Here is a 15051-nt window from a genome sequence, read left to right as displayed (position 1 = left end):
AATTAAATCATGTATTTTCCGCCTAAATAAATTGACTCTAGTACTTTGTTTTCAGATTTAACGTTTATTTCTACTAAAATTCGCTATTCCGCAAATAAAAATCTGTTATTATCAGTTTCGAACCAGCCATTACTTGTAGCTTGCAATAAGCTACGTCTTCTGCAGAAAGATACCTTTTTTTCGAAGTGTTTATAGATTTTAAAAGCTTTTTTCAATATTATTATAAAAAAATAAAATATTTTAATTATTTGGATATGATTTAACATCAATCATAGCAATATTTGTAGATTAGCCTTTAACTGTACTAAATTGTTTATATTAAAATGTAATTCTTGTACATTTAGATATAATGTACAGTACAGTATATTTAGTAATAATTAACTCGATTATTTCCTAGTTTTATTTTAGTTACTCTTATGTATACTTTCCTTCTTTTATATTTTTTCGTATTAAGAAAAACATGATAATAGTATTAAAGGTATATTCATAAGAATAAGTTACTAATAAAATTAATTATTAAAATTATTTAATAAAAATCTATATATTTTGAGCATAAAAAAAATTAATTGTAGAACTTTAGAACTGTTCTTTTTTTGTAATATTCTTTAAAAATTCTTATATTTATTTCGTCCAAAGTTTTGTATTCTTCAAGTTTTTAAAAGTTCGTATTTTAATTTATGAAGACACAAGTAATTATTTCATTTTTTTAAAAGAAAATTTAAGATTATCTACATTTGCATGAAGAAATATTAAAATATCTATATTTTATTTATAATATAAGACAAGATAGTAGTATTTTAATGTGAAATAAAACTCTTATTTGTTATATAATGAATGAACTTTCCATTTTGTCCGATAACCTTTAGTTATCTTTCTGCCAACTTCAGCAAAAAACTAAATCATTTATAATTTCAGGTCTCTTTGTCAGCCTCATGAGCATTCTTGCTTTTACAGAAATAAATAAGTTAAAATTGATCTTAAACTGCTCTGCAAACAAATTTCGCATAATTGGCTTTCAAGGCTAGCTAAAAATGTCATCTTTCAAATGACAAAAGAGAAATATTAGAAGTTTTTCAAAACTAACATGTGAAAACCGAATGTTTTTCTTTCAACTATTGAGAATTTTCAGGTGATTTTTGTTAAAAAAAATAGAAAATTGTGACTTCAAAAAATACATGTTGAAAATAAATATAATATATATATAAAATAACTTGTCATATTTTTCTGTTGATTTTGTTAAAGGTTTTGTATTAGAAAATTGTACCTTTAATTTTCGAAAAATACCTGTTGAAATATATGAAGATAAACATAATTATTTATTAAAATAATAAAAAATCTCTTTTGACAATTCTTCAATTTTTCTATTTTAATGTTTCGTATATTATAGAAATGGTTAATCAATTTGTTACCAGTGGTTGGAAATTACGTAAATTGAAGCAATAGAAGAGGCTTTAATGACAGGAACAGAAATTATTATATTTGCAAGAAGTGTCTAACAATTGATATGATATACAAATTATTCAAGAGACTCATAATGTAATCTGAATTAATGCCATTGTAAATGCCAGATTAGCTGGAGTGTATGTACTTAGCAATTTAGATATACAAATCCACTCGCTCGACAATAATTTCCTGGCTACGTCTTCGGATTTAGTTGTTAGGGTTAACTATAGAAGTAATACTCATGCTGGCTTTGTGAAGAGGAGAAAGTAAATTTATCTACGTCGTGCGGGGATCTAATAGCGAAGAACCGTGCATTATTGTAGCGACAATCATGTGCCAGGTTTAAGTATAAAGAAAACAAATTAGAACGGAGTGTATATTTATCCAGTCTTTTGATGGGTGGACAGAAGCAGTCCAAGGTTCTGATCCATCTGGGAGACAGGAGAGCATGTGCGACGGCTGAAATAGAATATCGCAAATTTAATTATTATTTAATCAGCCCTCTTTCGCCTCAATTTTATCCTATCGATTCGTCGCTTCCTCGTCCTTGAAATGGAGAAAACCCAAACTTTTCCGCCGCAAGCGAAGGGCGCATTAAATATTAATCTCAATATATGTTGTATAAACTGGGCAGACCGAAAAAGCCATTATTACATTAGGTTGTTGTTTATTTTTTTTTATATTTATGCTTTTAAATAATTTGACGAATTCTTTCAATTTTTCTTCTGACGCAAAAGTGTTCTGCTGTAAGTAGAAAGTAATATTTCTTTGCTTATTGTTGCTATTTTTTACCACAAATAGTTGTCTAAATTGGATCGGCCAAATTGATAGATTTTTCTATATGAAAAAACTTAGATTATGATTTTTATTATTATCATCTATCAAAGTTGCCTACTTTTGGACCACAGATACTTTTATAAATTGGACCGGTCAATTTGGTGCAAAAACTTAGAAGGTAGATTTACTAAAAGATAGTTCCTATAAAAGCAAGTGGAATTAAAAAAATAAGAAAGTAAAATTATCCAATTTTCTATTTTATGTGAAGAAATTAAAAAGTTGCCTAAATTGGACCGGACAAATTGATGGATTTTTCTATATGTAAAAACTTACATTATGATTTTTATTATTATCATCTATCAAAGTTGCCCACTTTTTCGACCACAAATACTTTCATAAATTGGACCGGTCAATTTGGTGCAAAAAGTTAGAAGGTAGATTTAATAAAAGATAGTTCCTAACTATGCATATAAAAGCAAGTGGAAAAATAAGAAAGTAAAATTATCCAATTTTCTATTTTATGTGAAGAAATTCAAAAGTTGCCTAAATTGGACCGGCCAAATTGATGGATTTTTCTATATGTAAAAACTTAGATTATGATTTTTATTATTATCATCTATCAAAGTTGCCTACTTTTGGACCACAAATACTTTCATAAAATGGACCGGTCAATTTGGTGCAAAAAATTAGAAGGTAGATTTAATAACAGGTAGTTCATATAAATGCATATAAAAGCAAGTCGAAGTAAAAAATGAATAAAGTAAAATTATCAAATTTTCTATTTTATGTGAAACAACTAAGAAAGAAGTCATGTGATAGAGTGTGTGCAAAGACCAAAAATAATACTGGACGTTTTATAAATAATTTATTCATCTCATATGTAACAATTAAGGGCGACTAATAGCCAAATGGTCAAGTCGCCCTACCCACAAGCTAGTGGGCGCTGGTTCAAATCCTGGTCAAGCTAGGCTCTTTGTGAGCCCTTTCGGTGCTTGCAGCAATAGGGACAGTGAAATGAATGAGCTTCAGAATATGGACCTTCAGCCAAGTCGATGGACAATGACAGTGTTAAGGATAGCAGTAGATTCACAGTGAAAAGAAAAAGTGGAATCATCATAATTCACCAGGAAAGATTATCCAATTAATGTCAACCGCGATCTTAAATTTATTCAATGTTCACATTGATGAACAGATTGTGAATAAAATTACGCTACATAATAAAAAAAAATGTAACAATAAATATTCGTGTTTAAGGATTATTTATCTATTTTATTTTTGTAATCATTGAGATTTTCAATGCAAACAGAAAGAATTTACGTACTATATCTTGTCATCAATTATATTTACGAGAACATTGGCTCCAATATGTACATCTCCTTAATTTTAAAACTTTGAAAAATATAAAGTACTCTGCAGAAGTTTAAAATGAAAGAAAATTACATTAATATTCTCTGGTTGAAGGTCGTTGATCTTGCGTTGACCTACAATATTTAATTTTATAAAATACAAAATGTATGTCTTTTTGATGGACAAATATTTGACATTATTATATAACTTTGTAAGGTGGAACTATTTATTATATCAATCTGGAAGAGACAAGTCTTAATGAATCTAATACATGGCGAAATAATTAAAATAAAATGTTATTAAGAATCAGACAAATATTATTCACTATAAACTAAATATGAATGGATTATTTTAGAAATAAAATATACAGTTTTCAATCTATGTTTTTTTTTCTAATATTTTTATTCTTATTTACTAGCTTAAATGGAAGTAAAATCGGAAGCATCGGATTATGGTATACATTTTCTTATTGATTAATTTCAATTAATAAACAAAAAAACCAAAAGACTAATTATTTTTAATAAAAATACACTAGTCAACATGATATTATTAATTATAGGTTTTTTCTTTATTCTATATATTCTAATTTAATAGATTTTAATATTTACTGTAGTTTTAATAAGTTTCAAACATTAATAAGAGTATGAAACTGTATATAGATTTAATTATGAATGGTTTTTATCAAGGTTTAACAAGAAAGCGGCTTTACTAAATCCGGTAAAAAAATAGAGAAAATGAATTATTACGACTTATTTTTCTATCACTCAAAGGAATCTATTGCACATTCAAAATTAGAAGAAATAGAAAAAGACTCTCACTATCTAGAAAGCTGGGTTTAATTGTGTTTGGAGCATTAAATAATGAACCAAATTATTTGTTCTTCTCTTTGTACCCTCGAAACTAACATCTTCAGGTTTTTGAAGATATTTATGAATTGATTTTTAATACTTTGGATACAGCATTGGTAATATTTGTACAAATACTTAAGACGTGTTTGTCTAAATGATCTGTGGATTTTGTAAATTAACTAAATTAACCTTACTAAACTAAAAACTTACAACTAATTTCAGTATTCATTTTATTTCAAATCACGTAACAAAGACAATTTTGTGTCAACATTTTTATGTTTTTTATCAAATATTAATTTTTATATTTTAAGTATAAACTCAAGAACCGTTAGTTGGAAAAACTCGGTTTTCGAATTACATAAATTTCCTCTAAAAACCAGTTTGAAAAAAAAACCCGGTTTTAAAATCCGACAAACCCTAGTTTTTATATTCATTATTTGTTGTAGATTTTTAGTAGATTAATTACGTAATCAAGCAGTGAAATCGTAAATTATGAAAAACAAAATGAAAGTTGATTATTATTTGTAAATTTCAGTGCTGTGAATGTATACTAAACTCAATTAATAGTCCAACCTCAAATGAATTAACATTAAATTGAAGGTAAATAGAACGGAATAACAGAAAATTCATTATAAATTTAAATCGAATGACACAATGTTTATATAAACTAGTCAGTACAGCATCCTGTTCACGTTATTTTCCTTACACACTTCGATGTGTATGAATGGATGCATTATATTTTATTAGAGTAAGGGGACAAATGTGTTCCGACAAAAAATATTTACCAATAAAAAAAATATTTTTGCCTCTATACAATCCCCGGTAAAAACGTAAAATTCAATTGTAGAAATATAACAATTTCAGGCATCCGCATTTTATTTGAAGTTCCGGACGTGTCGTTGCGAATGGAAATCGTGAAAAAACACGAACGGTATTTGCGCGAGAAGAATTATTGCCGTAATTTATTTTTTGCTCGCAAACTATAACGGGCGTAACTTGGCGGATGCGCCGGGGTTAATATTAAAGAAAATAAAACTTGGAAGACGAGATTTACGGAATTAGGTTTTTCTTTGATTAAGAAAACTGTTTTAATTAGTCCGATTTTCGTGGAGCTTCAGATGGAATTCGTTTCTGCTCTATTCCTTTTTTTTATCATTAAATTGTAGTTTAATTGCATTTTTTTAGCTTTTAAATATTACTCATTCCATATTTGTTTTAACATTGTTATGTACTTATAATTTAATTTATTTATAAATTGCTTAAGATTATTTCCAATATATGGTATTTTTTTGTATTATTAAAAAGAAAAGATTGTAAAGAAAATAAAATAAATGAATACAAAGCGAATGGGATGTGTTGAACAAATTTACTTCGTTAAGCGAATCTTCGTTTTTTGAGGTAAAAAAAATACTATGGCCAGAACATTATATTTTAAAATATCGCTTAACAAGTACACTTATTTCTAAATCGTGAATCATTTTCACAAAACAATAAAATTGAAATTGCGGACTTAGGTAACTTTAACTGTAAATCCATTACTACACATATAAACATGTATTTTTTGATGGAAATAGTTTTTTCGTTTTTTTCAATGCCCACTGAATCCTATTTCTACCGGCCTTTCGGATAGTGTTGTATAAAATTAAAAAAAATCTCTCATCACATAAAAAATAAACTAATCAAATTCTGAATTCTAATGATAACTGACCTATTTATACTACCTTTTTAGTGCTTGTCGAATATATTATATTTATTTGGTTTATGTTTCGAACTCACCATCTTCTATATAAGATTTTGTTATTTTAAACTAAAGAAAAATATGTGTCATCACATAAGGATTAAACTATTTATATTTTAATCCTAATGATAACTGACCTAGTTCAACTACCGTTTTGGTGCTTGTCGAATATATAATATTTATTTGGTCTAAGTTTTGAATTCACTGTCTTTGTTTGAATTGTGTGATATAAAAATTAAGTAAAATGTATGTAATCACAAAAGGATTAAACTATTTATATTCTTAATCCTAATGATAAGTGACCTAGTTCAACTACCGTTTTGTGCTTTCGAATATATAATATTTATTTGGTCTAAGTTTTGAATTCACCGTCTTTGTGTTGAATTGTGTGATATAAAAATTAAGTAAAATGTATGTAGTCACATAAGGATTAAACTATTTATATTCTTAATCCTAATGATTACTGACCTATTTCTATCACTTTTTTGGTGCTTATCGAGTATATCATATTTATTTGGTCTAAGTCTGAACTCACTATCTATTTATCTCAGATTTTATGATACAAAAATGAAAAAAATAGATGTCATCATAACATAAGTATTAAGCAAGTTACATTTGTAATCCTAATGTTGCATCCATGTTATGATGTACCAACTACTATTGCTTGTCATAAGAGTCTGATAACACTGAACTGTCACATCAATCACGTGTGGCCATATTGTATTTTACGGATGTGGGCATTAGATGTCTGTTATCGATCGGACTCATTTCACACTTATTACTCATAACTGAAACTATATAGTATATAGTTTATATATATAATATACTATTACTTATTGTATGTAATAGAGAATATTTGGGATTGATTTATTTATAAGTTGCTAGTAATATTTTCAAACGTTGATTGTTAAATTTTATTTATATTTTGAAATTAGTTAGAATTACAAATAATTATTAAAATAATTAAAAACATTCTCTGTATAAAATTAATGTAATAAATGCTATATATATAAAATAGGGAAACAAACATGTGTAGTATTATTTAGGGCAGTAATAGCATATAACTAGTAATAAACATTTATGACATCAAATAACCTGCAAAACTTGGTCCTTCTAGTATAATTTACAAAGGTTATTGATCGTTAATTCTAATCTCACAAATTATAATGTTTAGTTTAATATTAGTTCAGTTTTGTAATAGAATTAATAAGCTCCGAAATGGATGCTGTATTATTACTGAATATAATATGTCCTTATGTATTTAGTAACTTTTGTAATTTTAACTTAATATTGCTACACACAAAGCAATAAACCCGATAACATGTATTTTATAGTTATGGATTCCTTTCCAAGAAGGAGCAGGATTAATAACAACCTAGATAGTTTAGATAATATATTAATTTTGTTAAGATAAAACAATATTCCATTTAATAATTTTGTAGATAGATACAGTAGAACCTCGTTTAATGAGCAAAATGAATTGTATGAAAAATGACTCGCTTAACGAGCAAGTTTCGCATAACAATGAGAAGTCCCGAATTAAACCGCAAGATTTACCAAACCGATTTTAATTATTGATTATTAATGTGTGCAAGTGCATAAATAATTATCGTATATGTAAAGTGGGGTTGCTGGATCATCTCTTCATTAATTATTATTATAGTGTCCTTTTTTTTAATTTACTTTCACCACATTCATAAGGCTTGGTATCAATGTCAGATGATAGATTGCTTTAAAAATATTAAAAAAAAAATTAGTTAATGATTGTTACTTCTGTATTCATTAGAAACTAGAGGTTATTTTTCCTAAAGTTTTGTTTTGTGTTCGAAACTTTTTTTTTGCTGGTAATAAAATACAAAAATTTAGTATAGCGTGGTAAAATGTAGCATACTTTTTCCGGGAATATTTTTCGATTTTTATGCAAATTATAAAAATTCCTGGTATTATCTGAATTGAACCACTACTAGGAACTAAATATTTTATTGAAATAGCAAATAACTATATTTATTACAAATTTGTTCTAAAAACTTACTATTGAACGCGTGTGTTCATAAAATTATTTATAACAATGTTTTAGTGTCCATATCATTGCATTAGCTTGCTTGACTTTTATAAGTAATTCTATAATAAATGAAGGTTCTTTTAAATCTATCAAAAACCACAATAAAATTTATTATTTTTTTTATTTGGTTTGAGTATGGAACTCACCACCTTAGTTGGAAGCTTGATTGTTATTTATTATTAATATTTTTACAGTATAATATTAGTTTCTAAACAATTTTAATAGTAATTGATTGATTGATTGGTCGGATCATGACTATGTGTTACATTATTTTTAATTTTATTTTGGAAATTTGTCATCTATTTAACTAAAATAACTTTTTTAGATATTAGAATTCTGAGATACACATAGTTTGATCAATGCGAATTTTAATTGAGCAAAATTAAAAGTAAATTCTAAATTCATGAAAGTTTATTTGCCATAGCATTTGTATAAATCAGAGTAGTGTGTGTGACATTTGTATTGAAACTACTATTGAACTTTGAGAACTCTGTGAATTACTGCTGTGGTCAATAGTGTTACAGTGGTAGTTTGTACAAACGTATATAAAATATGTGATATCGATATTTATACATAATCGTATTCATTACAAACTTCAATAAAACAGGTATGAATATAGCAGAATTCAGATAGACAATGATTTAGTATAAAATTGTTTGCTGAAATAGAGTACTCATATTTATATAACTAGTCAACCATGTATGCAGTTTCCACTGCATACATGGTTGCTTAACGAGCATAATCCGTTCCAAAATTTACGGATTTTTACTCGTATAATAAAACAATTTTCCTCGTATAAACAATGTAATATTCGATAATGCGTTCCAATACTTTGCGAGTCATTTTTATTACAATTTATTTTGCTCGTTAAGCGAAATTATCGTTATGCGAGGTGCTCGTTAAACGAGGTTCCACTGTAATTTATATTCACTAATTATTATAATTCACTAATTTCACTATACGAGTGAAACAGTTTTCGTACACGAGTAAAAATCAGAAAATTTTTACAGTGGAATAATAGATATTAGATGAAATAATACTAATTTGTCTTTTAGTAAATGGTAATAATTAAAATTGATTGATTATTGTAATTTTATTATTAATTTGTATTATTATAGTCCGGATTGACTACAATCCGGTTTGGAAATTATGATTTCCCATCTTTATAAAGTAAAGTTCTGGATTAATATGGTTTCAAACAGTCCGGTATATTGGGGGAGGCGATTAACCTGATAATTTAAACCCCCCAAAGATTAATTTAATTTAAATTATTATTTTATCAGGAAAATCGAACATTGTCCTGAAACACGGAATGTGTTCAAAGTTAGAGGATCCAGTATATATCTATATATTTTTCATTTCCTTTGGAAATACGTGTGATATTTGTGTATGTGCATAGCATATTTTCTGCATAGCAAGTCTAGTTATTAGATTGTCACGGTATGTCATCCTCCAACATTTTCATGAACTGGTGTTTATGAGAAGCATTGAAACGGTTGTAGATAAAAAGGAACGTGTTCGACGCGGCGCACAGGATCAAATTGCGCGAGGCGTCCGCTGCTAGAGTTCGCATTTAGTCCTGCTCTAGTTCTGGACGAAGACGCAGATCAGCCGTGGATCTGAAACGCGCAACAAGTAACTCGGCACTTCCGACGTCGGGATAATGTAAGGGTTGAAATCTCATCCGAGAAATTAGATATCTCTGTCATCATCATCATCCTTGATGATGAAAGGAGACACGAACGGTTCGGCGTCTCTGATAGACGATATCCCGCCGGATATTGCAGAGAAGATCTCCACGTATCTGTCCGGCGGACGCGAGGACTTCGACGAGTTCCAAACTCCTATCATCCGTTCCTCATTCGAGGATTACATGCATTTTATCATCTTTATGTACTCTTTGCTGATCGTATGCGGAGTCCTGACGAATCTCGCGCTGCTTTTTCACGTGGTCTACAGGAAGCTCTACAAGGATGAAACTTACGTCTTCTTCATCAACAACGCGCTCAGTGACATCGTGAAATGCGTCTGTGTGATTCCCATCTCGTTGTACGTCCTTCTCGTGGAGAACTGGATGCTCGGCGAGGTCCTTTGCTCCGTCATACCTATGATCCAAGTGAGTACATACATTTAAAATATAGCTACATAAAACCTATGGTTAATAACACAGCATTGATTGTTATTGTGTTGTTAATATATAATTAATGCAATACACAATGTTATATTATAATCATTTATAAATTGAATTGAATTATTTTCATTAAAATTAACATTTTATTAACAGAAATAATTAAAATACTAGTTCTTTTTAAGAAAATGTTTTCATATTACATTATAAAATCACGTAATTCCAAGATTTAAAAAAGTCATAATACATAAACAATTTTCGTAATTAAATTTAATGTAGATGTGTGACATTGCTTGAGTCTTATAAAACTCCTTCTTTTATCTACCAGTTATATTTTTTTTAACAATCATTAATTAATAAAAAGTATTTTTTTGTAAATTAAACATATTTTTTCTTAATTAGAAATTATTAATGTTGATACTAATGTTATGTAAAAAAATATTATTACATTAAATTGTAAAAGCACGTAATTGCAAGATTTATAAAAGTCATAATTCATAAGCAATTTTCGTAATTAAATTTAATGTAGATGTGTGACTCTGTTTGAGTGTTATAAAACTGCTTCTTTCTTTTATATTTTTGAACAATCATTAATAATTTGAATATTTGTAAATTTCTGATAATGAAACATATTTTTACTTAATCAGAAATGATTATGTTGGTACTAATGTTATGTAAAATAATATTATTATATTAAATTGTAAAAGCGCGTAAGTGCAAAATTTAAAAAAGTCATAATTCATAAGCAATTTTCGTAATCAAATTTAATGTAGATGTGTGATTTCATTCGTGTATAATAAAACTTTTTCTATCATAATTTTGTTGTAGAAAATACATAATTTGAATATTTGCAAGTTTCTCTAATCTTTTAATGAAACTTAATATTTCTAATAAGGAATAATTTAAGTAGTAATATTATGGTAAAAAATATTATTATATTCAATTATGTAAGCACGTGCTTTCAACATTTTGAAAAGTTATAATTAAGAAACAATTTTCGTAATTAAATTTACTGTAGATGTACTCGTATTTCCCTTAAAGCCTGAATTAATTAATTTATATTAAAAAAAATGTTTCATCAAAACATATATAAATAGATATTATGACAACCTTATTTTTTACTGTCCAATGTTAGAATACGATTTTCGGGGTTTGTATCAAATTTAACACAATCGACATTTAACAATTTCACTTAATTCAATCAATAATTCCTAATTCATATGAAAATCTTAAAAACAATTAATATTTCTGTTTAAACATAAATTAAATTTACATTTGTCACAAAATACATTTCTTTGCCTTTTACAACATGTAATTTTTACGATGTTGTCTAATTCCTTGGATAATTTGACAATAATGAGTTGAGTTGTTGTTGTTCTTGATATATTAGTTCATTTTCCTTCCATATATAACAATTCTGCAATCTAGGTCCGAAAAGATTTCTTTGATATTCGCAGTCTTTGCGATGAAGTAGCCAGCAATGGAATTGCTAAATCAAGAAAATGAAACGGTATACCATTCGGTTGTTATGAAAATTAAAAATCAATGTTTTTATTGCCGATTGATTAACATTAGCGACAAAGAAAATAATCATCTAACCAAAAGAATACAAATCAAGAGTACACATATCTAGAATATGTATTAATTTTATAATTATTAACTGCTTCAGAACATACAAAACTTGGATATTAAAAAACGGTATGACGCGAATTTGATACGATTCGGCGTTAATAAAATATTATTATATTAAATTATGTAAACACGCAGTAGTAAGATCTACAGAAGTTACTATTCACAATTAAAAAAAAATAAAGTTAATATAACAAAAGTTCGCTATTGGTATTGGTATTAATTTATATGTTTCTGAAAATACAAAAGCCTGGTGGAGGCAAAAATTGACGAAGATCCAAGAGTGACACATGAAATGGTAGTTGATGAACTGGACTTAAATGCCATGGCTTTGTCGCAAATATTAAATCATCACTTAGGCTACACGAAGAAATCCGCTTGATGATTTTTAAATGACGACCAAATAAAGGCACATGTTTGTTTTTCCCAGTATTTGTTGGAAAAGTATTTAAGGAACATTAATTATAATTAGTTACGATTATATTCAATTTAATTCGCAACGATTAAAAAAAATATAAAAATAAATTGCCGAGGTAACAATTACATTATTGATTTATATCAGTGCAGACGTTACGGGAATTTTCAATGTTTCGAGCACGATTTATGTCTTTTCTTAAGTGAACAAGGGTAGTAAATCTCGCTAATACTAAATCTAGATTAACGGCGATTAGCTAATATAACTAATATTTATTTCCTTTTTGATTGTTTTTTTTCTATTTTTATCAAAACCCTTTTATACCACAGGTAAAAATTCTGAATATTAGAATAATATTACATTAATTGCAGACCAATAAAACATTGCCTTACAATTTTCACTAGAATATATGATAATTATGACAACATTGTTGTTGCAATACATATACAATAGATAATAGACTTATTTATGAGATCGTCAAAATGCTATATCTTAAGTACAATTTAGAAGAAAAAAAAAACAGATTATTTAGCATTGATAAGGGTTGTAAAATTTTATGACCATTAATAACTTTTTTTATCACAGGTAACTTTTTGCATACTTTAATTGTATTATATTTTATTGCACCCCAATAATCCTGTAGAATTTTGGTACAAGTAGTTGCTATAAAAATAATGTTGAGCAGTGGAGCAGCATCAGTTAGTTTTGAGTTAGCAAACGATTAACACAGCGAGTTCTATCTTATTGTAATATTTTAAAATTCTTCAATTTCATAAAAAAAATATGAATTCCCAGGAAAATAATACTCCAATCTATCCGCAACTGGTGGGAGGACCTGAGCTACTTAACTGTGGAGATATTATAGGTATATGGTACTTAAAACAACTTACCAAGGAAGGTCTCTTTTTGGAGACCACAGTATTCCCACGTGAACACCAGTATCGCCACTTTGAACAGAAACCCGGAACGAAGACACCTTATATTTTGTATGAATACAAGGATGAAGGGAACGAAACTCCGGATACACCGAGATACACGCCACCTCCGTTCCAACATTTTACAAAGAGGTGTCCACCAGCTCTAGATGCCACTCCAAGACGCAAGGTTCAAAAGAGAAGAAGAGTTCTCTTTGGGGATGAGAATTCAAGCAAAATGGAAGTATCTATTCCGAACGAAAACAAGCGAATTCCAAGACCACGCCGACAGATCAAGAGGAAATTATACATGGTCTCAAATGGAGATGACCAGGATGACGATGAGCCTTCAGAATATCATGCTGTAAGGACCGCAGATGAATTGAGGGACAAGGATGTAATAGTAATAGACGATGAGTAACCATAGCACAGCAGACAATCTAAGTTATTTTTAAGTATAAGGATGTCGAGAATATTAGTTTTTATAAATGTAAATAAATAAAATTATTAAAATAAAGAAAAAAAAATATTAAAATTAAAATTTGGCATTATTATTTGTAGTTGGTAGAAAAACATAATTTGTGATTTTTTTTGACTGATTTTAACTATGTGATGTCAGAAAAATCGTCTATTTACGGTAACATATTTTTTTTTAACTTTTATTATTTATTCACAACCTGCCAACAACTCTGGCTATAAGTTAAATGTTTTTTGGCCAAGACAGAAAAATATGCAGTTTCTGTAATGATTCACATTGTGCGGGTAATTGTTTGTCTTTTACAACCTGTAATTTTTACGATGTTGTCTAATTTCTTGGATAATTTGACAATAATGAGTTGAATTGTTGTTGTTCTTGATATATTAGTTCATTTTCCTTTTAAAATTCTGCTATCTAGGTCCGAAAAGGCTTCTTTGCTATCGCAGTCTTTGCGATGAATTAGCCAGCAATAGACTTACTAAATCAAGAAAATAAAACGGTATACTATTCGGTCGTTATGTAAATTAAAAATCAATGTTTTTATTGCCGGTTGATGCACATTAGCGACAAAGAAAATAATCACCATATAAACAAAAGAACACAAATCAAGAGTACACATATCTAGAATATGTATTAATTTTATAATTATTATCACTGCTTCAGAACATACAAGATCTACAGAAGTTATTATTTGCGATTAAAAAAATAAAGTTAATATAACAAAAGTTCGCTAAGTTGGTATTAATTTATATGTTTCTGAAAATACAAAAGCCTGGTGAAGGCAAAAATTGACGAAAATCCAAGAGTGACACATGAAATGGTAATTGATGAACTGGACATAAATGCCATGGCTTTGTCGCAAATATTAAATCATCACTTAGGCTACACGAAGAAATCCGCTTGATGGGTTCCATGATTTTTAAATGACGAACAAATAAAGGCACATGTTTGTTTTGCCCAGTATTTGTTGGAAACGTATTTAAGGAACACAAATTATAATTAGTTACGATTATATTCAATTTAATTCGCAACGATTAAAAAAAAACATTATTGATTTGTATCAGTGCAGACGTTACGGGAATTTTCAATGTTTCGAACACAATTTATGTCTTTTCTTAACTGAACAAGTTTAGTCAATCTTGCTAATACTAAATCTAGATTATCGGCGATCAGCTAATATAACTAATATTTATTTCTTCTTTGATTGTTTTTTTATACCGCAGGTAAAAAATCTGAATATTGGAACAATATTACATTAATTGAGACAAATAA

The 15051-nt window shown here is 28.1% G+C and overlaps 1 protein-coding gene across 1 annotated transcript in view; it reads left to right on the top strand.

Annotated features, from left to right (window-relative positions):
- The first annotated feature begins 9808 nt into the window (after window positions 1-9808).
- The window catches only part of LOC108562964 (neuropeptide Y receptor type 1-like), a 5793-nt gene continuing 550 nt past the window's right edge, over window positions 9809-15051 (top strand). The window contains exon 1 of the mRNA XM_017921481.1: window positions 9809-10331. Within this exon, the coding sequence (XP_017776970.1) occupies window positions 9939-10331 (393 nt within the window). The 5' untranslated portion in view covers window positions 9809-9938. The remainder of the gene's footprint in view (window positions 10332-15051) is intronic.

Source organism: Nicrophorus vespilloides, unplaced genomic scaffold (assembly GCF_001412225.1).
Source record: "Nicrophorus vespilloides isolate i.1.1-1 unplaced genomic scaffold, Nicve_v1.0, whole genome shotgun sequence".
In the NCBI taxonomy this organism is placed as follows: domain Eukaryota; kingdom Metazoa; phylum Arthropoda; class Insecta; order Coleoptera; family Silphidae; genus Nicrophorus; species Nicrophorus vespilloides.
This window is presented reverse-complemented; position numbering and strand designations above follow the sequence as displayed.